Source organism: Micromys minutus (genome assembly GCF_963924665.1).
Source record: "Micromys minutus genome assembly, chromosome: 2".
NCBI classification, from domain to species: Eukaryota; Metazoa; Chordata; class Mammalia; order Rodentia; family Muridae; genus Micromys; species Micromys minutus.
In genome coordinates this window covers 57,435,205-57,461,357 of record NC_137971.1, presented here as the reverse complement: position 1 = coordinate 57,461,357, position 26,153 = coordinate 57,435,205, and the positions used below count along the sequence as shown (strand labels likewise).

Genomic DNA, 26,153 nt, shown 5'->3' with positions numbered 1-26,153 from the left:
TCTTAATTAGTGATTAGTGTGGGGGGGGGGTATAGCCTATGATGGGTGGTGCCATCCCTGGAATGTTGGACCTGGGTTTTATAATATGCAGTCCAAGCAAGCCATGATGAATAAGCCAGTAGGCAGAACCCCTCCATGGCATGTCTACCAGTTCATGTGTCTAGGTTCCAGCTCTGCTTGAGTTCCTGTCCTGATTTTTCAGTGAGGACTGTGATTGGAAGTGTAAACTAAATAAGCCCCTTTCTCCCCATCTTGCTTTTGGTCCTGCTTTCTCATCATAGCAATAGCATTCCAAACTAGGAAAGTGCCTATGTTTTCTGAAGTGAAATATTTCTTCCTGGAGGGAGGAGGAAGACACAGAAGGCTCAAGAAGTTGGCATCTGCAAAGTCTTTTAAGGTTGTATACAATATGAAAATGGCAGAGGAGAGGAGACACTCTTACAGGCCAAGTTGCCTGAATGATGTAGAAGAGGCTCTAGCTAGGCTTGCTGGGCCACCTGGGCCCGATGGTGCAATTCAGCTTCTGTCATCATAAAATGAAGTGTTTTCCTCTTTTCTGGAGGTTGCCAAGTCTAGTTCACATTCACAGAAGAAGCTAGAATGACTGCCTTCACTAGGTGGCATGGGCGCCCATCACCCCAGTAAGTGCAGTGGACGGGGCGGGATTTCCTGCCTATGCAAACAATCCATATTCCTTTAGACTTCGCTTACTAATTTTTGGAGGAGCAGATATTCTCTGCGACTGCCACAGCTGTGGTATTCTGTTTTATAATTTTAGGATTTAATTTTTAATGATGTGTATACGTGTGTGTTTGTGTGTGCATGGGAATGCAGTGCATTTTGTAGACCAGGGCGGGTGTTGATCTCCTGGAGCTGGAGTTAGAGGCAGCTGGGAAGTGAACTTGCTCTCTCTGGGAGAGCAGCAAGCACCTTCCACTGCTGAGCTGTTTCTTCAGCCTTATTATTAGTATTACTCTAACTCATTATTTTTAAACTATGTGCCCATGTCTACATGGGTGTAGTTGCACCTTGATTCCAGAAGAGGGTTCCAGAAGTTAGGTTTACAACTGAGTTATAAACTTCCGGCATGGGTGCTGGGAACTGAACTAAGCATGTTAACTACTAAACCATGTCTTCCTTCCCTATGTTCCAAAGACTGGAGTGCATTTTTGTCTTCCTTCTGAAACTCTTTGGAATTCAGTATTCAGAGGATGAGTCTGAAAGTTCCCTCTCCTATTCAGTTTTCTGAAAAGGCTTAGAAATTATTGGTAAATTCACTAAAACCACACTGTCACATTTTGGGGAAAGTTTTTACTTAAAAAACTGATTTCAGCTGGGTGGTGGTAAGTATTGCTTTTAATCTCAGCACTCAGGAGGCAGAGGCAGGTAGATATATGAGCTAGCCTGGTCTACAGAGTGAGTTCCGGGACATACAGGGCTGCACACAGAATACCTGTCTCAAAAATCAAAACCAACCAACCAAATAAACAAACACACATCCAATTTCTTTGTTTTTTTTCCTCTTTAATTTTTTTTTACTAAAAATAGATTCTTTTATAAAATACACCCTGAGCACAGTTTTTCCTCCTTAAACTCATTCCAGCCACCCCTTTCCCCATTTCTCCTCTCCTTTGGATCTGCACCCTACTCCATTCCCTCTTCAGAAAAGAACAGGTCTCCAACAGTCCAACAAGAGCATATAAACAAGACAAAGTAAAAGTCCTAATATTGAGAACAGACAAGGCAACCCAATAAGAGGAAGAGTCCCAAGAAGAGGCAGAAGAGTCAGAAACGTATCTGCTTCCATTGTTAGAAGTCCCATAAAACACCAAGCTAAGAGCCATAACATAAACACAGTTGACCTGGTGCAGACTCATTTCATCCCATGCTTGCTACTTGAGTGTCTCTGAGCCCATGTGAGCTCTGCTTAGTTGACTCAGTGGGTTGTGCTCTCCTGCTGTTTTCTATCCTCTCTGACTCCTATAATCTTTCATCTCCTGGCTTCCATGGGGTTCCCTGTAATGGTGGTCTTTTCTACCTGCACCACAGTTCTTGAATAATTATTCCAAGGCTTATTATTTATTAATAAATGCCCAGGCCTTAAGCAAGGCTTGCTCACTAACTAGTTTGTACATCAATGATCCTGTTTATACGATCTGCCATGTGACTGATTACCTCTCCTCACTTTCATGGTCTGACTTCCTCTGAGTCTTCCATGCCTGACTCTTTACCAGAGTCCTCTCTCTTTGCCGGATGTCTTACATTCTAATCATGTTTCAGCTTGTCGTCTATCATCGGCTTTTTATTTTGACCAATCTTCCTTAGGCAGGCAAGGAAGGACAGAGACACATCTTCACACAGTGCATATAAACATGATCTCTACACCCTCAATCTCCTAGGAGAGGGATCTGATGGAGACCTCCAATTTAGACTCCCTCTCACCATAATGTCTGGCTGTGGGTCTCTATACTCACTCCCATCTGTTGCAGGGAGGAAACCTCTCTGACTGGACAAGGCATCACAATACTCCTCTCCCTCTTCCCATGAGTACAGCAGGATATCATTAGGAATCATATGATTTTTTCCCAGTCTCATGTTTGGTTCTATCCTAGGTCTCTAGGCTATCCAGTTCTAGTTTAAAGTTACTGGCCATCCAGGCAGGGCATAGGCTCCTCTCATGGAGTGGGCCTCAAGTTAAACCAAACTTTGTGTGCCCACTCCCATAAGCTCTATGCCACCATTGCCCCAGCACATCTTACAGGCACGACATATTGTAGGCCAAGGGTTTTGTGGCTGGGTTGGTGTGGTGGTTTGAATAAGATTTGAGTGTTTGGAATGCTTAGTCCATAAGGAATGACACTATTAGGAGGTGTCATCTTGTTGGAAAAAGTGTTACTAAGGGTGGGTTTTGAGGTCTGCTATGCTCAAACTAAGCTCAGTGCAGCAAGCAGTCTCTGTTTCCTGCAGATTACGGAGTAGAATTCTCAGCTCCTCCAGCACCATGTCTGCCTGAATGCTGCTAGGCTTCCCACCATGATGATACTGGACTGAACCTCTGAAACTGTAAGCCAGCCCAATTACATGTTTACCTTTATTATAAGAGTTGCCTTGGCCAGGGTGTCTCTTTGCAGCAATAAAACCCTAGCTAAGACAGCTGGTGTCTAGGATTCTCTTTCCATTCCCTGCAGAATATCCTCTCATAGCAGAGACTAGAATGTAAGGGTGAAGGCTCCATGCAGGTACCAACCTGACCTCTCTATGTAGAGTGACTTTGTGGATGTTGTCCTCAGCAGTGTCAATTTTCAAAGAGCAGTCTTCTGTCTTAGCATCAATATGGGTTATTTAGGGTTGTCTATGGGACCCCCCAAAATTCAACTGAATGTAACCTAGTCCTATCACTGGAAACCTTACTTAACTACAAAAGGTGGCCAGTATCCTCCATTACTAGAAGACCTCACCAGGGTTTTTGTTTTTTGTTATTGTTGTTGTTTGTTTTTGTTTTTTTTTAGACAGAGTTTCTCTGTGTGACAGCCCTAGCTGTTCTGGAACTTGTTTTGTAGACCAGGCTGGCCTTGAACTAAGAGATTTATGTGTCTCTGCTTCCAGAGTGCTGGGATTAAAGGCATGTGCAACCATAAACAGCTCTTCCTTCCTTCCCTCTTTGTTCCTTTCTTCCTTTTTCTTTTCTTTTCTTTTCTTTTCTTTTCTTTCTTTTTTTTTTTTTTTTTGTTCTTGGTTTCAGAGTACAAATTTTACATTATGTCCTTATGGTTCTCTGGATTTCCTTGGTGTTTGTTGTTAGGTCCCCCTTTTCATTTCTGGTTTTATTAATTTGGATATTCTCTCTCCATCTTTTAGTTTGAGTAAGGGGTTTGTCTATCTTGTTGCTTTTTCTCAGGGATCCAACTCTTTCATTGATTCTTTGTATTGTTCTTTTTGTTTCTGTTTTATTGATTTAAGCCCTTCATTTATTTCTTGCCACCTACTCCTCCTGGGTGTGCTTATTTCATTTTGTTCTAGAGCTCTTGGGTGTGCTGCCAAGTTACTAGTATGAGATCTTTCCAACCCTAATCTATGATAGATAGAATTAGATAGTCTAATAGGATGCGGGGAGTTAGTTTCTTTTCTTTTCTTTTCTTTTCTTTTCTTTTCTTTTTTAACCCATTGAGACTTATTTTGTGTCTGAATATGTGGATAACTTTTGAGAAAGTTCTGTGAGGTGCTGAGAAGGAGGCATATTCTTTTGTGTTTGGGTTAAATATTCTGTAAGCATGTTAGATTCCTTTGGTAAACAACACCAGTTATCCCCACCATCTCTCTTTTTCATTTTTGTGTGGATGACCTGTCTATTGGTGTGAGTGGAGCAGGTACTGAAGTCTCCCGTGATCAGTGTATGAGGGTCAACATGCAATTAAGTTGTAATGTTTCTTTTACAAAAATGGGTGCCCTGTGTCTGAAGCACAGATGTTAAGAATTAAAATGTCATCTTGGAGAATTTTTACTCCGATGAGTATGTAGTCTCTTCCCCATCTCTTTATTTATTTTGGTTTGAGATCAATTTTGCTAGATATTAAAATGGCTATGCCAGCTTGCTTTTTTTACACCCCTTTACCTTGAGCAATATCTATCCTTGATGTTGAGGTGTAGTTCTTGGATGTAGCAGAGGGATAGAATGGATGGATCCTTTTTTCACATCCATTCTGTTAATCTGTGCCTTTTTATTGGGGAGTTAATGCCATTGATATTTACAATGGTTAATAATTGTTGATTCCTGTTATTTTGTGGTTGTTGTTGATGGTGGTGGTGGTGGTGGTGGTGGTGGTGGTGGTGGTGGTGGTGGTGGTAGTGGGGCCTGTGTGTGTTTGTTTGTACTTCCATTCTTTTGGTTTTGTTGATGTGAGATTACTTATTTCCTCTGTTTCTGTAGTTGTAGTTAATCTCTTTGGTTTGGATTTTTCCTTCTAGCACTTTCTGTAGGGCTGGATTTGTAGATAGGTATTTGTCTTAGTTAGGGTTTTACTACTGTGAACAGACACCATGACCAAGGCAACCCTTAAAAGGACAACATTTTATTGGGGCTGACTTACAGATTCAGAGGTTCAATCCATTATCATTAAGGTGGGAACATGGCAGCATCCAGGCAGGCCTGGTGCAGGAGGAGCTGAGAGTTCTACATTTTCATCTGAGGGCTGATAGCAGAATACTGACTTCTAGGCAGCTAGGATCAGGGTCTTATAGCCCACACCCACAGTGGCACACTTATTCCAACAGGGCTATACCTCCTAATAGTACCACTTTCAGGGCCAAGCATATGCAAATCATCACAGTATTGTTTAAAATGACTTTATCATGGAATATCTTATTTTCTCCATCTATGGTGATTGAAAGTTTTGTTGGAACTGACTGAAACAGATGCAGATACCCACAGCCAAACATTGGTCAGAGGCCAGGGTGGGACTTTTATAGAAGAGTTGGAGGAAAGGATAGAAAGAAAGTAAGTTTTGCTGGGTATAGTAGTCAAGACTAGAATCTGTGATTTCTTAGAGCACATCTGTCTAGGCCCTTCTAGCTTTTAGAGTCTCTATTGAGAATTCAGATGTAATTTTAATAGGTTTGCCTTTATATATTATTTGGTCTTTTTTTTCCTTTGCAGCTTTTAATGTTCTTTCTTTGTTCTGTATATTTGGTGTTTTGATTACTATACAGCATGGGGACCTTATTTTCTGGTCCACTCTATTTTGTGTTCTGTATGCTTCTTCTATCTTCTACTTTAGGTTAGGGAATTTTTCTTCTATGATTTTGTTGAAAAGAATTTTGGGGTCTTTGATCTGGAATTCTTCTCTTTCCTTCAGTTTTATTGTTCTTAGGTTTGTTTAGTCTTTTCATAGTGTCCCAGATTTCCTGGTTGTTTTCTATCAGGACTTTTTTGATTTAACATTTTCTTTGACTGATGTATCCATTTCTTTTATCGTATCTTCAATGCCTGAGATCCTCTCTTGTATTCTGCTGTGTACACCTTGTCTTTGTAGTTCCTGTTCTCATCCTACAGTTTTCATTTCCAGAATTTCCTCAGCTTGTTTTCTTTATTGCTTCTATTTCCACTTTCAGGTCTTGAACAGTTTTATTCATTTCCTGCTGTTTGTTTTTTCTTGGCTTTCCTTGAGGAATTTATTCATTTCCTCCAGTTGTTTGTGTTTTCCTGAAATTTTAAAAAAGGATCTATTAATTTCTTCTTGAAAGACTTCTATCATCTTCATATAGTTGGTTTTAATGTCTTTTTTCTTGTGCTTCAACTACGTTGGAATATTCAGGTAGAGGCCTGGGTTCTGGTGATGTCATATTGCCCTGGTTGTTATCGATTGTGTTCATAGGCTGGCATCTGGGCATCTGGGTTTGGGGTGATTGTATATAGGTCTAGGTGCTGATTTCTGGGTTTGTTTTTGATGGGTGGATATTTTTGTTCCTTGGTTTCTGTTTTTTTACCACCCCCTGGATTTCCAGAGAGTATGTTGACTGTGTGTTGCCTGTTTTTACTAACCTGCTCAGTTGGTGTGTTCATTGGGAATACTTCCTGGTGTTGGAGGTTGGAAGAAGGGGAGGCCAGAGGGAAATGGGAGATGGTCTATGGCAGTGTCAAGGACAGCCCTGAGAATTGTGTCTAGGGATACAGAGAGAGTGAGAAGGTCCATAGGCAGCCTACCTAGTCTGCTGACAGGTGTGGCATGTTGCTGAGCAAGAGGTGTATTCTCCAGTAGGAGTCGGGCACAGCAGTGAGCAGGGGCAGGAAGATAGGGAAGGGGGAGAAGGGTCAGGCTCCTGTGAGAGCCACAGGAGGCATGGACTGGGAGAGGAGAAGTGCAGCTGACATTCTGTTGCCAATCAGGGGCAACCTTGAGAACTGGGTCTGAGGGGAAGGTTTGAAGGTAGCCTCTCTATTTTTAATTTGGTGTGTGTGTGTGTGTGTGTGTGTGTGTGTGTGTGTGTGTGTGTGTGTTGGGGTGGGGTGGTGCATATGTATGATGATGCATGTGTGGATGTCAGAGAAGTTAGTTCTTTCTTTCCACTGTGTGGCTCTGGCTTGGCAACAAGTGTTTTTACTTGCTGAGCCATGTCGCCAACCCTAGAAATCTACTTTTAAAAATAATTACAGAACTATTAAGATTTTGTGCTTCTCTTTGAGTGAGGTTTGGAGTCTTTCAAGTTGTGAATCTGCTTCTTCTAAGACAGCAAGTGCATTATCCAGAAATATACACTCTTTCCTTCCTTCCTACACTAGTGACTGTTCTCTTTTCTTCTTGGTCATTCTGGTTAGGACTTGCCAGTTTTACTGATCAGTCAAATAAATTGCCTTTAATTCTTTAACATTATTATTAATATTATTATTAATGTGTTTGATTCCAGTTTCATTAGCTGTGCCTCAGTTGAGGAAATGCCTCCATGAGATCCAGCTGAAAGGCATTTTCTCAATTAGTGATCATTGGATGAGTGCCCAGTCTACTGTGGGTGGCGCCATCCCTGGGCTGGGTTTTATAAGAAAGCAAGCTGAGCAAGCCATGGGAAGCAGGCCAGTAAGCAACACTCCTCCAGTGGCTTTTGCATCAGCTCCTGCCTCTAGGTTCCAGCCCTGCTTGAGTTCCTGCCCTGACTTCCTCAGTGATAGATTGTAATCTGGAAGTGTGAACCAAATGAACCCTTTCCTCCTCACCCTCCTTTGGTGATGGTATTTTGTCACTAAGACAAGCTGAGACCCAGTATCTATTATTGTTTTCTGTGTACTTCCGGTTTGCTTTCTTTTCCTTTAGTCTTTAAAGGGGGAAACTTGGGCTACTTTATTCTTTCAACATCCACATTTTGATGCTATGAATTTCCTTCCAAACACAGCTTTAGCTGCCTTTCCCTAGGTTAGTTTATTTGATTCCTCATGTCTTCTTGCTTTTCCCACAACCCTACAACCCTCTCCAATGCTTACCCACACCTGCCAACATGTTATAATTGGGTGTCCCCATCTCTACCCAGAACTGTGCAATGGACATGCTCTGTTTACCTCTGACTTGGGCAGCTTGTGGATTCAAATTTATTTAAAGAAACAAATGAAGGACCTTTTGTGATAAATGGACAAAGGCAAGAATGCAAAGAGAAAACTGAGCTAAAGTGTAGGGACATGGTGAATATTTTCTAATTAAAACAAACCACAAAAGAGCAAAATTTGCTAGTGAGGGTATATTTATTTATTGATGATACAGGGTTGACAAAGTCTTTAATCTCATGCGTTAATCAGTTTTTCTTTCAGCAGCTTATTTTTATACCTTAGAGGTAAATGTGTGTGTGTGTGTGTGTGTGTGTGTGTGTGTGTGTGTGTGTGTGTGTGTGTGGCTGATCTAAGACCATGATCATCTTAGATACAAGTGGATGATGTAGGGTTTTATATTTACATGTGGAGCCTCATATCTTGCACTGGCAGCACACAGGGGCACAGCAGCAGGGCTTGCAGCAGCTGGACTGACAGCAGCAGGGCTTGCAGCAGCTGGACTGGCAACAGGAAGACCCACAACCTGAAGAGCAGCAGGGCTTACAGCAGCTGGACTGACAGCAGCAGGGTTTGCAGCAGCTGGACTGACAGCAGCAGGGTTTGCAGCAGCTGGACTGGCAGCAGCAGGGCTTGCAGCAGCTGGACTGACAGCAGCAGGACTTGCAGCCCCCACAAGAGCCACAGCCTCCACAGGAGCCACAGCCACCACAGGAGCCACAGCCCCCACAGGAGCCACAGCCCCCACAGGAACCACAGCCCCCACAGGAGCCACAGCCCCCACAGGAGCCACAGCCTCCCTTGCAGCCCCCACAGGAGCCACAGCCTCCCTTGCAGCCCCCACAGGAGCCACAGCCTCCCTTGCAGCCTCCACAGGAGCCACAGCCCCCACAGGAGCCACAGCCTCCCTTGCAACCCCCACAGGAGCCACAACCCCCACAGGAGCCACAGCCTCCCTTGCAGCCTCCACAGGAGCCACAGCCCCCACAGGAGCCACAGCCTTCCTTGCAACCCCCACAGGAGCCACAACCCCCACAGGAGCTACAGCCTCCCTTGCAGCCCCCACAGGAGCCACAGCCTCCCTTGCAGCCTCCACAGGAGCCACAGCCCCCACAGGAGCCACAGCCTCCCTTGCAGCCTCCACAGGAACCACAGCCCCCACAGGAGCTACAGCCTCCCTTGCAGCCCCCACAGGAGCCACAGCCTCCCTTGCAGCCCCCACAGGAACCACAGCCTCCTTTGCAGCCCCCACAGCTAGAGCAGGAGCAGGTGGGCACACAGCAGCACACAGGCTTACAGCAGCAGGAGCCGCAGCCCCCACAGCTGGAGCCACAGCCTCCTGAACAGCCACAGCAGGTCATGGTGTTTGGTTGAGGATGGAGTAGGTGAGAGGAGAAGGTGGAGAGGAAGGTGTGCAGATGTGGAGCCTCCTGAACCTGGGCCTTTATATCCCTGCCCAGGTCAGGTGTGAGGCTCACATGGTCACTTCCTGATCGCTCTTTGTTTTCTCCTATTGCAGCTGCACCACAATGTAATAAACATTGCTCTTTCCTGTCACTTCCTTTATATCAGTGCTTTCCTACACTTCTTCAGGATTTGACTTCCCAAGGTCTTGTGTTCTGAGGCACAGAAGAGCTTCTTCACTCCTCCCTGTCCAGGGCCCTACAGCCTGGGTCTCAACTCATGAGGAGTTTTCTGTGTGTTGTTTCTGCTTCATTGTCTTGTGGAAATGATGAGCTCTGCTGGTTCTCCATTCAAACTGGACAAAATTGAGGTCCTATTCTAATCATGTGTCAGAACAGAAAGTTCAGGAGAAGTTACCTGGCTCTTCCGGGCTCCTTGCTCAGCAGGCCTCTTGGAGTCTGTTCATCTTTGACTGGTTCTGTTTCAAGTCTGGGGGCCATTGTTTTCAGCTGCTGCCTTCATTCACCCAAGCCTTTTTTTTTTCTTTCTTTCTTTCTTTCTTTCTTTCTTTCTTTCTTTCTTTCTTTTTTTTTCTTTCTTTCTTTCTTTCTTTCTTTCTTTCTTCCTTTCTTTCTTCCTTTTTTCTGTTTTGATTTTTTTGTTTGTTTCATTTGTTTTCTTTTTTACTGGACAGTTCTCTTTTCTTTTTCTACTCTTGCTCTCTGGAACTCCATAGGTTTCCTTTAGTCCACTGTGGGTTTTCAGAGCTCTCCAGCCCACACTGCTCTGAAGTGCCCTGAGCCCAGCAGAAGCTTCACAGTTTCCTTGCACTGTAAGCCTGCTTCTCAAAAGCCCAGCACCGGTTAGGAGCTGCAGCATCTATGTCAGGCTGGTGTCCCCAAGCATTCAGGAGGCCTCTGCCTCTGTCCAGGAGCTCATCTTTGACCTTCATCCCAAAAGGAGGGACAGAAGGCACAATCCTTTCTCATGTAAAGGGCTCATATTTTTCTGGAGACAATGGATTTATTTGTGTTCTTGTCTCTGGTGGGTTTTTATAAATGCCTGTGCCTCTGTAGGCTTAAAATGTTAGTACATATTGATTGTACAAAATAAGGGGTTTGGGGCTGGAGAGATGGATCAGTGATTAAGAGCACTGAGTACTCTTAGCAAGGTGAACCAGGGAAAGCCTCTGGCTCTGCTGAACAGTTCAGAGAGGCAGCCCACAAGCCTTGCATTCTCAAAGAACTTCCCAGATGACATCAGGCTTAGGGCTCAGAGGCAGAGGAACCCCACCCCACCCTCACCCCATCCCTGAGATCATCATTCTGAGAGTGACACCAAGGCCAGCAGGACTAAAAGACACAAACTTCTGGGAACACAGAGCAGCTGGGTAAGGTCAGCCTATAGTCCTGAATCTATGCTGAGAGGAAGCCTAGGGCTATGCTGATCAGCAAAGGTGGGTGTTGAAGGATATTTGATCACATTATGAACCCTGAGATCCTGTTATTCGCTGAAAAGTCCTGTTTTTAGTTGTGGTGTGGCTCAGCCCTTAGCACATACCTTTAATCCTTCTGGCTAGAATATACACACAGCCTTAGTATACCCCTTTAAACTCAAACAATGTAGGTAAATTTAGTTTGTAGAAGGAGATGTTTGAAAGTGATGTCGAACTGAGTGGCAGACAAAGTGACAAATAAGAGAAAGTTGACAGAGTAAGATATGCCCAACTCTCACAAAAAGAGAGGAAAGAGAAGCTATTTAAGAGAGGCAGGAGGGGGGGAAAGAAGAAAGGGGAGCTTCACTGGAAGTTATAGAGAAACAGGTTGCAGAGAGAACAAGTTAGACACAAACGAAGACAGAATAAGTCAGAAAAGGAGCAAGAAGATTAGAACAAATTGTTAGCATTAGTTTGAGGTGAAGCATAGCAATTTAGGAGAAGCTGAGAGGTGGGGGGGGGGAGAGGATGGGTAGGGGAAGGAGAGGGAGAGAAGCCAGATTAAATCTGTCATCTTGGAGAGGAGGAGTTTTGAGCTAGAATAACTGAGCTGACCAGGCAGCAAGTGCTCAGAAAGAACTAGAAAGGGTGAACTCATTCAGCAGCAGGTCCTAGAGCCCGGAAACATTCTAGGCCTGGATAAAGTTGATCAGAGGCTAGAAGCTTCCAGCCTAGATTAACAGACAACTGTCTGAGATGACAATACAGAAGAATGAAAGGTACATTTAAAGGTGGGCATTTGAAGCCCAGGCTCACCTTTTGATATTCAATTCCTCCATATAATGGTGTGTTAAGACATACTCAAGACAACTACAAAGAAAACCATCAAAATAGATGTATTAGTTCCATTCCTTTTTTTTGTGGCAGTGATGAGTCTTTTCCTGAGAGTTGGGCATATTCTATTCTGTCAAATCTTTCTCTTATTTGTCACTTTGTCTGCCACTCAATTAGATATCATTTTCAAACACTGCCATGACCAAATGCAACTTATAGAAGAATTCATTTTGGTTTATCCAGAGGGAAAGTTCAGCATGCCAGGGGAGGCGTGGCAGCAGAGCAGGCTAATGATGTTTCATCTGTGTGTAGGAAACGAAGCATCAACAGAAAGTGAGCGGAGGCTACAAATAAAGGTCAAAACCTTCCAGTAGTGATACAGTTCTTCCAGCAAGGCTCTACCTCCTAAGGGTTCAATAACCTTCTCAAACAGTGCCACTAAGAGAAAACCAAGTGTTCAAATAGATGAGCCTGGGTGCGGGGGGGGGGGGCATTTTTCATTCAGATTACTATAGTAACACAAGAAACCAGTCAAAATCTTTAAATTTGAGGTAGGAAATTGCTTTTTTGTTTATTTATAATATTATAATAAAACTCATTTATTTTTGACAACTTTACTATAGGATGCTTAATGTTCAATGTCAACTTGACAGAATCTAAAATCCCCTGGGAAGTGGGCCTCTGGACTGTGTGGGATTATTTTTATTGGGTTTATTTATTATTATTTATTTATTAATTGAGATAGGATGAAATGTCCACCATGGGTGGCACCCCTCCCTGGCTTTGGTTCTAAACTGTGTAACTAGAGAGAGGGAGCCGAACAAGAGCAGCTTTCATCAATCTCTGCTCGCTGATGGTGGATGCCATTTGAGCAGCTGCTTCGAGTTCTTGCTGTTCACATCCCTGATGTGATAGACTGTATCCAGGAACTGTCAGCCAGAGTAAATTGTTTCTTCCTTAAGTTGGCCTTTGTCACAGAATTTTATTACAATGACAGGAAAGGAAACTATGACACCTGAGTACAGCAGACAAATATGAAGCTATGACAGAGAAAGGGAGGGAAGGAAGCAGGAAGGAGAGAAGGAAGGAGAGGGAAGGAAGAAAAGAAGGAAAGGCAGGAGGGAGGGAGAAGTACAGGGAGGAAAGAAGGGAGTGAGGAAGGTGTGGAGGAAAGCCGGAAGGAAGGGAGAGAGGAGGGAAGGGAGGAAGGAAGGCAGAGAAGAGGGCAGGAGGAAGGCAGGAAGGAAGGCAGAGAGGAAGTCAGGAAGGAAGGCAGAGAGGAGGGCAGGAAGAAGGCAGGAAGGAAGGCAGGAAGGAAGGTAGGGAGTAGGGCAGGAGGAAGGAAAGTTGGGAAAAAAGAAAGAAAAGAATGGAGTAGAATAGAGGAAGGAGAAATGAAAGAAGAAAGAACAAGGGAAAGTAGAGGAAGGACAGACGGAAGAATTGGATGCATTCAAACAGTGAGATGCATTATAGAGCAGCAATTATTGTGGGGGAACAACATGCCCAGGCAGATAGCTGAATAGAATGGAAAATTCCACTCATTTTTGTACATGTGAGTGTTTTGGCTGCGTGTATGTGCACCATGTATGTGCAGTGCCCTGAGATGACTACATAGGATACCCTGAAACTGGAGTTACAGGTGGTTGTGGGCTGCCATGTAGGTGCTGGGAATGGTACCAGGGCTCTCTTTGATAGCAGGCAGTGCTCTTAACTGCTGAGCCATCTCTTCAGCTCCAGGAGAGTCTGTGTTTCATACAAAAAGAACCTCAGAGTTCATGTAAATAACTTCTTGCACATGCCCTTGTAAGCAATCCTGATTAAACTTGTGGACACATGTACACTGAAAGTAGAAGGGGGACTAAGAGAGGAGAGGAAGGTGGTCTTTGGGAATAGGAGATGATGCAAGTGGGCAGTGGGGGAGTTGAATAGAATAAGAATGTATGTGCAGAAAGTGTGTGTGTGTATTGGGGGGACCTAGAAAATCCTGAGTGGACATGCAGCTTCTGTTTCCACAGTAGACAGGAAGATCAACAAATGAGTGTTAGAGAACAACAAGGGGAACCAAAGATGAAGCTTTTGTTTTGCAGTAGAGAACAAATGGGATTTCCCCACCATTGATCCTAAATACACACAGGAAGTGACCATGTGGTCCAGGCAGCTAGCACACAAAGGTTTAAGAGTTCCTGGAAAAGAGGTCTCCACACTCATACCTCCTTCTCCATCTACTCCTCTGAACTGCTCCACCTCCAACCAAACACCAGAACCATGAGCTGTTGTGGCTGTTCAGGAGGCTGTGGCTCCAGCTGTGGGGGCTGTGGCTCCTGCTGTGGGGGCTGTGGCTCCTGCTGTGGGGGCTGTGGCTCCTGCTGCTGTAAGCCTGTGTGCTGCTGTGTGCCCACCTGTTCCTGTTCCAACTGTGGGGGCTGCAAGGGAGGCTGTGGGTCCTGTGGGGGCTGTGGCTCCTGTGGAGGCTGCAAGGGAGGCTGTGGGTCCTGTGGGGGCTGTGGTTCCTGTGGGGGCTGCAAGGGAGGCTGTGGGTCCTGTGGGGGCTGTGGTTCCTGTGGAGGCTGCAAGGGAGGCTGTGGTTCCTGTGGGGGCTGCAAGGGAGGTTGTGGGTCCTGTGGGGGTTGTGGGTCCTGTGGAGGCTGTGGGTCCTGTGGAGGCTGCAAGGAAGGCTGTGGGTCCTGTGGGGGCTGTGGTTCCTGTGGGGGCTGCAAGGGAGGCTGTGGGTCCTGTGGGGGCTGTAGTTCCTGTGGGGGCTGCAAGGGAGGCTGTGGGTCCTGTGGGGGCTGCAAGGGAGGTCATGGGTCCTGTGGGGGTTGTGGGTCCTGTGGAGGCTGCAAGGGAGGCTGTGGGTCCTGTGGGGGCTGTGGTTCCTGTGGGGGCTGCAAGGGAGGCTGTGGGTCCTGTGGGGGCTGCAAGGGAGGCTGTGGGTCCTGTGGGGGTTGCAAGGGAGGCTGTGGGTCCTGTGGGGGCTGCAAGGGAGGCTGTGGGTCCTGTGGGGACTGCAAGGAATGCTGTGGCTCCTGTGGGGGCTGCAATTCTTGCTGCTGCCAGTCTAGCTGCTGTAAGCCCTGCTGTTGTCAGTCCAGTTGTTGCTAGTCCAGCTGCTGCAATCCTTGCTGTTCTTCTGGTTGTGGGTCTTCATGCTTTTCATCAAGCTGTTCTCTTCCCATTTGCTGCCATTGCAAGATCTGAGGTTCTGATCAGAGGTCCAATCATCTCATCTATTTGACGAATCTCGATTGCACTTCAGAACCCTGAAGTTCTAATTTCACTTTGTGATCCAGAAGGGCTTTTCTTGATCTCCAAAGGTGGACATTCATGTGTTGGGCAACAGAGGAGCATATGGTCTTCCTGCCACTCACCTCTAATGGGAAACCCAGATCCTTTTCCATGCCACCCAGGATGGAAGTGCTTCTCTTGACATCCACGGCCCCCCGAGAGCCCCATCCATTGTTCCATGCCAATAGCAGGAAGGCCAACCCTACCATAAGGTATGCTCACCACTAGCTTCTATGCCTGGTTTTTCTCTTTCTTTTTGCTTTGCTTTTCTTCATTTGGCCCAAATGGGGCACTGTAAAACATCAAATAAACAAATAAACACCCTTCTTGTGCATGTGATACAGTACTTACAGTGATTTTTTTAAAACCATCTTTGGCCCAACAAATGAACCCACCTACACCTCCCCTCTATAACTTCCCCCTACACTTTATCTATGGACTCACTTGAAGATCAATAATGACTGCTATACAGGGCCCAGGAAGTCCTTGTTGCCACAGCTGCCAGGAACTCACACTGCCTTTTTAAGGAAAGGAGGGGGTCATACCGAAGATTAGCAGGAGAGGACAACAAAGGACCGGAACCTTCAAGACTCCTCTCAGGAGCTGGTGTTGGGAACGAAAGAGGAGACTGTGCACATGGACATGGGGAGCAGGGTGAGTGATCCTCCCAGGAGTCAGAAGGACACTTGCTTGAGGATGGGTGTAGTACCCACTGGCTTGATGAATGGGTGGTGGGAGGGCCTGGGCTCTGCTGTTAGGAGCACATACATATACATTCTAGCAAGTTGTCTGTTCTTAATACCTCTGCATGCTCATTTGCAAAACAGGTTCATTCATGTCCCCATGCCGGGTGCAATGGTTTGTATATGCTTAGCCCAGGGAGTGGTACTATTAGGATGTGTGGTCTTGTTGGAGTAAGTGTGTCACTGTGGGTGTGCACTTTAAGACCCTTGTCCTAGCTTCCTGAAAGCGATCTTCTCCTAGCTGCCTTCGGAACAAGAGATGAAACCCTCAGCATCTTCTGCCCCATGTCTATCTGGATGCTGCCATGTTCCCACCTTGATGGTAATGGACTGAACCTCCGAACCTGTAAGCCAGCCCTAATTAAATGTTATCCTTTATAAGAGTTGCCTTGGTCATGTTGTCTGTTAACAGCAGTAAAACCCTTACTAAGACAGAGTTGGTACTGGGACTAGGGTACTGATGTTATTGGCCTGACCATACTTTTGTTTGAAAGAATTGGATTTTGGGACTTTAGATTTGGGAATGTTTTAACTGGGGCTTAATGGGCCATCCTAGTAAGAGTATGAAAGACTTTGCTGCTATGAGTTATTTGAACTCTTCAATGGAGTTTTCAGTGGAGAAGAATTTCAGTATGTGGCTTAGAGACTATTTTTGTGGTATTTTAGTGAGGAATGTGGCTGCTTTTTGTCCTTGTCTGAAGAGTCTACCTGAGGCTAAGGGAAAGAGATTTATATTAATTATATTGACAAAGGAAGTCTCAGAAATGCCCAGCATAGACTTTGTTCTTTGGCTAAGTCTTATGAAGAGTGTTTTGAACAAGCATAGCAAGCTGAGAAAGGACAACTATAAGAGGACACCAGGAAATGAAATGGAGCTGAATCCTGTGTTCACAGATATTAAGCTGAATTAAGGGAGTGGTGACCTTGCGGCAAGATTCCACCTAGCTAAATTTAGGTTCAGGTATGATAATACAGGCCTTTAATCCCAGGAGGCAGAGGCAAGCAGATCTCTGATTTCAAGGCCAGCCTAGGACAGAGCAGGTTCTAAAAGAAGAAAAACTTAAGTCGGGCATTGTGGAACACACCTTTAGGACAGTTCTGGAGACAGAGCCTTGCAGATATCTGAGTTCAAGGCCAATTTACAGAGGAAGTTCCAAGACAGCCAATCTTAGGCAATGAAGGAGATAGAAAAAGTCATGATAATACAACAAAACGGGGCTGGGGGGGATGTTCCAGTCCCAGAAAACAGCAGAACTCAGCAGCTTTTGGCCATGTGGCTCTAACTTTAGAATCAAGAATAGAAGAGACTTCTGGGACAACTGATGCTGGGTAGCTGGAGCTAAGAAATTAGCAGTGATTAGGAAGAGACCAGCATTACTGAGGTGAAATCTGGGAAGTGTTTTCTGAAAGCACAAAGAAGCTGTGTTCCGGAGATATCCAAGGCTGTACCTTGTGCTGCAGCTGGATTTGGTACTGTGTAAGAGTCACCCAGGTGGTAATGGTTTTAATGGTATGAAATGGTCATAGAAAGCAGCTGAGGTTTGGCACCATGAGAGGCCAGGAAGGCCACTAGTAAAGGTGCAGTCTCAGTTGTAGTTGATGGCTCAGGAGTGAAGGGTTCAGTTGAACAAGTTGAAGCTTGGCACCATGAAGAGAGCCTATGTGAGGCTATTGGTGAAGCCTAGTTGCAGTGGAAGACCCCAGTGTACTGGAAATGCCAGTACCATGGGATGAACACCATGGGAGTACCATCACCCAGAACAGCAGCAGCATTGGTGTGGATCAACCTGAACTTAAAGTGCTATAGAGAACAGAGCTGGAGAAGTGACCTAAGCCCTTTGGAGGAGCCCAGAAGATCATGGACCAGACATTGGAACAAGAAGCTGTAACGTTGAAGTTGCCTTGGAGACCCCAAGATGTTAAAGGTGTCAGAGCCATGGGATATCTGCTGAGGAAAATTCCTAATAGGGAGTGGAACCAGCCTAGGAGAAAGAAGTTTGTAATAGTCAACACAGATGAAAAAAGAATTGGAGATCTGAAAACTGCTTTGCCATCAAACATGGAGATACAGAGTTTGGAGTTTGCTCTTCTGGTTTCCTGTCTTGTGTTGGGGATTATAGTTAAGTGATTGGATGAATCCCAAAAGAGACTTTGAACTTTAGACTTTTAACATTATTGAGACTGCTATAAACTATGGGAACGTTGGAAGCTGGACTAAACGTACATTTTTATTATGCTGTGGCTAGGTATGGCCTTCAGAGATTCATGGGTTCGAACAAGCCTATGGGGGCCCAGAAGTGGAATGTGATGGTTTATATATGCTTAGCCCAGGGAGTGACACTATTAGGAGGTGTCACCTTGTTGTAGTAGGTGTGTCACTATGGGCGTGAATTTAGACTCCTGCCCTAGCTTCCTGGAAGCAGTCTTCTCCTAGCCAGCTGCCTTCAAGATATGAGGTGGAATCTCAGCTCTTCCAGCCCCTTGCCTGCCTGGACACTGCCTTGCTCCCACCTTAATGATAATGGACTGAATCTCTGAATGTGTAAGCCAGCCCTAATTAAATATTATCCTTCATTAAGAGTTACTTTGGTCATGGTGTCTGTTCACAGCCTAAGACACTGGGTGAAGATGAAATGCCTGAACCATGCAGAGTATGTGGCATACATATGCCTAGGCACATGGGAAGGACACGGGACAGAATCAGTATCACTGAAACCATGGCTTCAGGAACTGTACTGGGAGGAACCAAAAGCTGGAGTGTGCCAAAAGCTGCTGGAGTTTGTTTATGTAAATTATACTAAGTGAGGTGAATCTGGATTAACCAAACCCAGAGGCCTGGAAGGCAGACAGCTGAAACTCACTGATTATGTGGCTGCTGGCTTAAGGGTCAGTGTCTGTCTCTTGGGTTGGGTGGCAGGCTAGAAAACTTCTTGGCTCAGTGTGAATGGCATGAAGGTTGCTTGCCTATGTAGTCCTCACTGTATAACAAAACAGACTGCAGACTACCAGCTCAGACTTCAAACCACATGCATTTTAGTCTCATAGAGTCTGTGTTTCTCAAGCCCAGCTGGGGGTGTATTCAGTCCCCAAGGGTGCACTGAAGCCACTGTTGAGTTGTACCTTGTGCTTGGAGACCCACCCAGAGCTCAGAGCCCTCTCCTAGGTGTGTTCTTGAAAGAGTTCTTTGTTATAGTAGCAGATTCCTCATTTTTCTGAGAGTCGTCTGCCAGTGATCCTCTCATCAACTGAAGAGCCCTTGTCCTGTTAGCCATCTGCATCTTCTTTGGCTGTAGTGTCTCTTTGACATCTCTCTTCAAGGCCCTTGGGATGGTGGGGTCTGGTTGTCTGGATTCAGATGCCCAGACTGGGTGAGACACAGGGAAGTTTCAAGAGAGGCTTGATGTAGAGTAATGATGGGGGAGGGGAAGACATGGCCTGAATGTGCATGCTACTGTTCAGTGGGCTCCAGGTCTTGATGGAAGAGAGTAGAAAGAAGAGGGAATCAGTGTGTGTACATGTGTATGTGTGCAAGCTCCGTCTTTTCCCTCATTCATAGCTGCCATTGCCATGCCCAGAATCCAGGATCTTCAGCCCTTCACTGTGTGGACTCACCATCAGTGACTCTTCAAGGAGGCGCCAGGCCTTCAGCACTTGACTGAGGCTGTATCAATTGGTCTCCCTTGTTCTGCAGTATCTAATATCTTGGGCTGATCAGCTACCAGATTCTCTGCCTCTCCAACATGCAGAGGGCTGTTGTTGAATCACCCAGTCCATGTGTGTAAGCCAATTCAATAAATTCCCTTTTATGATAAATGTATTTTATTCTAGTTCTGTTTTCCTAAACACTGACAACTAATACGCCTACTTTAGAGCTCACCCGGTTTGTCCAGGACCACATAGGACAATGTCTTAATTATACAAAAGGTCTTAGTTATACCTGCAAACACCCCTTTCTGACAGGCCATCATTCCATGGGTGCAGTCTTTTCATACCACAGGTTTCTTTCACATGTAAGGGGAATTGATGTAAAATGCAAGTCATTTTTACAACTTTGCTGTCACAGAAAGGACATGTCATATTTGTAGCACCAGTGTGATATCCAGATAATGGCATTCAAGAGAGGTCAGTGTGCTGATCCGGAGGTCAGAACATTTATCTATACAGAAGTTATGAACTCGGGCGATAGCGGCAGGTAGATCACTGCAGGCGGAGAGCATACACTGCTCTTCCAGAATATCTGAGTTCAGTTCCCAGCAACCACATCAGGCAGCTCACATCTGCCTATGACTTCAGCCCCAGAGAAACCCAACTCTGTCTTCTGGGGGCACCAGCACACATGTGTGCACAATTCATATGTGCACAAACACATAGATAATAATTTAAAAATCTTTACCAATTACTGTATGAAAGGATTTAGAGAGATGGCTCTGTATCCTACTTTTACAGAGGACCAAGATTTGATTTACAACACCCACAAGACAGCTCACTGTCATCTATAACTCTGTGGAAGTGGGCATAATACCCTCACCCTAGCTGCCTGGAAGTCAGTCTTCCATTAGCAGCCTTCAGATGAAGATGTAGAACTCTCAGCTCCTCCTGCACCATGCCTGCCTGGATGCTGCCATGCTCCCACCTTGATGATAATGGACTGAACCTCTGAACCTATAAGCCATCCCCAATTAAATGCTCTCCTTTATAAGACTTGCCTTGGTCATGATGTTTGATATCTCTATCTCTATCTCTATCAAGGGAAAACATCCATACACATTAAATAAATAATTCCTAAGAATTATTAAAATGGTAAATTTAAAAATGATCACGTGAAAGAAACCAGTTGGCATAAAGGAAGACTGAAAACTCCCTACTAGACGCCATCATGTAACAATGACAAAATGCACAAAAAAGCATAGACCATATAAAAGCCCTGGAAGGCCCCAGGCTGAGAAGAGCAAGCACCCCGAGCTTCCAGCCTGTATCCTAGTCCTGCCCTCATTTCCCCTTGGAAGTGCACTTTTTCTTAATGAGTTGCCCCTACTTTTAACCTCTATACATGTCTCCACTCAGTTTCTTTTCTTGAACTTTTTCATTGATTCTTTGTGAGTTTCACACCACGCACCCCAGTCCCACTTATCCCCCTTTCACCATTGCAACCCCTCCCCCACCTAATAAAAAAGCAAGCAAGCAAACATACAAAACAAAGCATAGAAAACAACTCATCGTGGAAGCTGTAGTGTGTAGCGTGTTTTAAAGTATTTCCCTCTCTTCATACATCTTCACTTTACATTGCAGTGAGTCATTGGTCTGGTTCGAGGTCTCTGGCTTCTGCGACACCATGATATGGGTTGTTACTGGGACTCCTCAGGGTTATCCTGTTTGTTGCCCTGTGTCATGGAGACCCTGAAGTTTTGAATCAGCGGGACTGGCTTTTTCATGCACCCCAACAGTTCACAAATGATGTAGATTTGTGGGTAAGCCAACTCAAAGCCCAGGGTCTGGACTGCGTGGCAGCTGAGCTGGTCAGCCCACTGATTCTCACTCATCTGCACCACCAGGGGGAGGCCTTGGGCTGGCTCACTCATTGTCACTACAACAGGAAGGGCCAGTTTTCCTGCTCTCACACCCTCAGGGCTGGCTCACCCACACCTACACCTCCAGAACCAGCTCCACTGTGTTACTCAGCGTACTGGCTGGTTTTGTGTCAACTTCACACAAGCTGGAGTTATCACAGAGAAAGGAGCCTCAGTGGAGAAAAAGCCTCCATGAGATCCAGCTGTGAGGCATTTTTTCAACTACTGATCTAGGAGGGAGGGTCCAGCTCATTGTGGGTGGTGTTATCTCTGGGCTGCTGGTCCTGGGTTCTATAAGAAAGCAGGCTGAGCAAGGCAGAAGAGGCAAGCCAGTAAGTGACATCCCTCCATGGCCTCTGCATCACCTCCTGCTTCCTGACCCTACTTCAGTTCCAGTCCTGACTTCCTTTGGTGATGAACAGCGATATGGAAGTGTGAGCCAAATAAACCCTCTCCTCCCCAACTTGCTTCTTGGAATAAGAACCCTGACTAAGACACCCACTGAACCTGAGGCACACCTCTCCCCCCCCCCCCCCCCCCGCCCAGAGCTCTCACACCATGGAAGCTGGCTCACCTGTGCCTTTGCTGTCAGGACAAGCTCTACTGTGTTGCTCAGGTGTGCTGCAGGACCCACTCTCTGAGAGCTACAGCCAGTGAGTCGTGGCTATCTCTCCTACGCTCACGCCCTTGGGATGGGGTGGCTCACTCATTACCTCACCACTAGGGCCAGCTCTACTGTGCAGCCCAGTGGAGGTGTCGTGTTCTTATGACTCCTGGGGTCAGCTTTCTCTACTGTCAGAGGTAACGAGGGGGAGCATACCTCAGCAAATTCACCACCCCACAGCAGATGTTTATTCAGCTTCTTAGTGCAGTACGCAAGAACCTGGCCATCTAGTCAGACACCTGCCAGAATCTGATATTCATTGACAACAGAGAGCTGCTAGTTAAAGGGTAAGCTTATAATTTTGATCTCTTAAATTATCTACTAATTCTGGGGGGCATCTAAAAGAATGCATGTCTCAACAGCCAATTTTCCCTTCCCACCTTTCTTCCTTTCCTCCCTCCCTCCTTCCCTCTCTCTCAGCCCTCAGGGAACATGTGCCCCAGTTGAGGCTGTGCTCACACACAGAGGTAGGTAGCCAAGATATGGTAGAATTCATGTGGTCACAGGCAAAATGGTCCATACATGTTAGCCACACCCTCATTGTTGCCCTGGGTCTAGGACAATATGGCTGATTGATCTCCCAAGCGTCTGCACTTCACATAAACCTTGGTTTCCATCCCCTGAGTTCCTTATTAACTTCACTCCATGCTCCACAGAGAGTAGTTTTGCTTTGTGTACTTCTGGTTCATCATATTTTCCTGACTCCGGATCCTTCCTGACATTTTCCTGCATTAGGGATGTCTGACTTTCCAATACCAAGAAACCTAACCAACAGGGAGGAAGCCTGTAGGTCAGCAGCAGCTTGATTTCATTGTAGTATACTAACAATATATGTGGTCTTCAGCAATAGGGTCTTAACCATCAAATTCTTGTGAGCAACAAAGAACAATGATAATAGCTTGTGCTTGTAGAAATATTTAACCTCAATCCAGGGCTTCTACCCCACCTTTGCATATTCAGTTCCTGAATAACACATACACACACACACACCCTTTATATTTATAATAAGCCTTAATCAGCACCAGAGCTGGACAGATATCTACCCTCTATGCTATTATGACTATTTCCTTGCCACTAACTCCACTATGTGATTTGCCATGTTTTGTCTGCTCTTAACGCCAGTTAACCAGCCCGTATGGCCATTATTTTAAGGTTCTTACCTCTCTCTCCATCTTCTTTTCCTCTCCTGGTAGTTTCCTCAGACCCCCAGGCCTAGAACCCCAAACTCCACTTAGTCTCTTCTGCCTAGCTATTGTCTGTCAACATCTTTATTTAACCAATAGATTTAAATTCAGGAGCAAGGTCCTAGTGTATGCGGGGATTCTTTCCTCCTTGTGGGCAATCAGGCCTTAGAGGTCAATATTTAGCATTACAATCCAAGTGGCAGCAGACCAACCCACTACATCCTTGTCTAAAGGGTCAGGGTCTCCAGGACACCTTGGACCAAGAGCTCAAAGATAAAGAATCCTATACCTGGCAGTGGGCTTTTTATTTGGCAACCCGTGGCTTCTGTTAGGAACATCATCCACTCTATAGGGGAGTACAAATAAACTATTTTATGCAAAGCTTATAAGTGTCTAGAAAATATGATTTTTAAATAAGCACAAGATTATGAAGAGTTTGTGTGAGACCCAGCACAAAAGACCCGTCATGCCTGGATGGATACTTACCCTCTCATGAAGGGTGCCATTGAACAGTGTGAACAATTTCCTGACAGGTAATTCTGAACTTCAAAGGGGAAGAAAATGAATGGAGAGTGACCACAGGAGATCTTTGAATGGTGTTTTCCCACTAGTGTACATTTTCCCCAGGAACTGCAAACTGTGGAGAACGGGTTTCTGCCACCCAGCAATGCACCGTGGCCATGCCAGAACCTCAAATCAGAAAATTAAAGGCTTAGGGAAGACAACAGTTTGTGTAGGAAGTATGTCACAAGGTATAGCAATGTTTGTGTTATTTTAAATCACAGGCAATGTCCCTATAGAGTATAAAAATAGACATAAGGAAGAGACCTTGGGCCAATCAGTCACCCAGGACAGGCATATAAAGACCCCAGACTAGGAGGCTCCATACCTGTATACTTCCCTCTCTCCACTTGCTCCTCTGACCTACTCCACCTAAACCAAACGCCAGAACCATGACCTGCTGTGGCTGTTCAGGAGGCTGTGGCTCCAGCTGTGGGGGCTGTGGTTCCTGCTGCTGCAAGCCTGTGTGCTGCTGTGTGCCTGTCTGTTCCTGCTCCAGCTGTGGGGGTTGCAAGGGAGGCTGTGGCTCTTGTGGAGGCTGTAAGGGAGGCTGCAGTTCCTGTGGGGGCTGTGGTTCCTGTGGAGGTTGCAAGGGAGGTTGTGGCTCTTGTGGAGGCTGCAGTTCCTGTGGGGGCTGTGGTTCCTGTGGAGGCTGCAAGGGAGGCTGTGGCTCTTGTGGAGGCTGTAGCTCCTGTGGGGGCTGTAAGGGAGGCTGCAGTTCCTGTGGGGGCTGTGGTTCCTGTGGAGGCTGCAAGGGAGGCTGTGGCTCTTGTGGAGGATGCAAGGGAGGCTGTAGCTCCTGTGGAGGCTGCAAGGGTGGCTGCTGTCAATCCAGTTGCTGCAAACCCTGCTGCTCTTCAGGCTGTGGGTCTTCCTGCTGTCAGTCCAGCTGCTGCAAGCCCTGTTGTTGCCAGTCCAGCTGCTGCAAGCCCTGCTGCTGTCAGTCCAGCTGCTGCAAACCCTGTTGTTGCCAGTCCAGCTGCTGCAAACCCTGTTGTTGCCAGTCCAGCTGCTGCAAGCCCTGCTGCTGTCAGTCCAGCTGTTGCAAGCCCTGCTGCTGTCAGTCCAGCTGCTGCAAACCCTGCTGCTCTTCAGGCTGTGGGTCTTCCTGCTGTCAGTCCAGCTGCTGTGCCCCTGTATGCTGTCAGTGTAAGATCTAAGGTTTACTGGTCACAGTACTCCACTAATCCTGCAGACAAGTAAGTTTTCTCCAGACAGGTACAGGAGCAGCCCCCTGAGCTCTAAGGTTCAGCCCTGGGTCTTCACTCTTTTTGGTCTTGAGACTGCATCTCCAGATTGAGTGATGTGTCCTGGGGTGGAGAGGAACTCCTCTTGCTGGAAGCTCACTCCTCATTCCACACTCAGTGCATCTGATCTTCATCTACTTTCTTCTCTCCAGTCTCCAAGACTCTGACCTCCTTGGTACCGGGCCTCACCTGGAGGCTACATCAAGTCCACAGGTAGGTGGCAGATTGTGAAGACAACCTGGTATCCCAGGGAACTATGACCTCCTTTCCACCAAGCATTGGCCTGGCCAGGCCCATTTCTATGTGACCTCCTCTGGGTTTCTGATCTTTCTGATTTCTCTGTCTGGGTGTGCACACTGTGCTTTTGATACAAACATCCTTCAATAAACATTCTCTGCCCACTGTATTTCTCCTGTGGTTCTTTGTTCTAGTTACTGACCAGCAACCTGCTCCCACACCTATCTCTGCCCAGTCTTCCTTTGAGCCTCCTGTATCAGTCCCTTGTGCCAGCATGAATCATTCTGTCCTCCTAGTGCCAACACGCATTACTCTATCCAGTCTGCTCGTGAAACCAACCTGAGCACACAGGGCATGGGCAATGGAGGCTGGAGAACCAAGGAAGTGGTTCAGAGTCTTGGGTATCTGTGAGAATCTGGAAAAAGAGGCATCAAAGAGTACACGGTACAGGTGACATGGCCTAACTTAGCTACACACTTGCAAGATCAGAGCTGAGCTGCAGAGAGCTTCAGCATGAAGAAAGGGTGGGAGTGGAGCTCCCAAGGCTGTTAAAGGGTAGCTGTGTGAAGCATTTAACATAGGAACCTTCCTTGTTATGGGAGGGTCAGGAAACAAGCTTGAAATACTTTCTGTTCTCTAGATCCTAAGAGTCTTGGGTACCACACAAAGATGTTCTGAAAACTGATCTGAAACTCATGGAGAGTTTCTGAGAAGCCTCCATCAAGGGACAGGGAGACATGATCAAGGATGGATGCTGACCCTCAGGTTGGCAGTTCTGTGGGAAAGGGTCAGCTTTACAGATGGGCATCAGCTGGGAACTGAAGGCCAAAGGTCAGCATGACACAATGAAAACAGGGCAGGGAGGAAGGAGAACCAGCTAAAAATGGAGTAGGAGACACTTGCACCCATTCACACTATGTTTGTATACACATACACTATGTATACACTGTATGTGTATGAGTA

General features: G+C 46.0%; 2 protein-coding genes across 7 annotated transcripts; one reads left to right on the top strand and one right to left on the bottom strand.

Annotated features, from left to right (window-relative positions):
• Window positions 1-8,442: 8,442 nt before the first annotated feature.
• Window positions 8,443-9,387, bottom strand: LOC308417135 (uncharacterized protein; the record flags this gene model as incomplete). 3 transcript variants are annotated; one of them, XM_080912265.1, is made up of 2 exons in its annotated part: window positions 8,443-8,714; window positions 8,976-9,387. In XM_080912265.1, 2 exons carry the CDS (start codon window positions 9,385-9,387, stop codon window positions 8,443-8,445), a joined length of 684 nt encoding a protein of 227 aa, XP_080768391.1. The 3 variants fall into 3 exon arrangements, with proteins under 3 accessions (XP_080768391.1, XP_080768392.1, XP_080768390.1); XM_080912266.1 differs by having other exon boundaries at window positions 9,063-9,387; XM_080912264.1 differs by having other exon boundaries at window positions 8,443-9,387.
• A 4,580-nt stretch (window positions 9,388-13,967) lies between these two features.
• LOC308417133 (uncharacterized protein) lies at window positions 13,968-24,866 on the top strand (the record flags this gene model as incomplete). 4 transcript variants are annotated; one of them, XM_080912260.1, is made up of 3 exons in its annotated part: window positions 13,968-14,196; window positions 14,551-14,700; window positions 24,256-24,866. In XM_080912260.1, 3 exons carry the CDS (start codon window positions 13,968-13,970, stop codon window positions 24,864-24,866), a joined length of 990 nt encoding a protein of 329 aa, XP_080768386.1. The 4 variants fall into 4 exon arrangements, with proteins under 4 accessions (XP_080768386.1, XP_080768387.1, XP_080768388.1 ...); XM_080912262.1 differs by lacking the exons at window positions 13,968-14,196; window positions 14,551-14,700 and adding an exon at window positions 24,099-24,207 and having other exon boundaries at window positions 24,304-24,866; XM_080912263.1 differs by lacking the exons at window positions 13,968-14,196; window positions 14,551-14,700 and having other exon boundaries at window positions 24,099-24,333; window positions 24,496-24,866.
• Window positions 24,867-26,153: the final 1,287 nt, after the last annotated feature.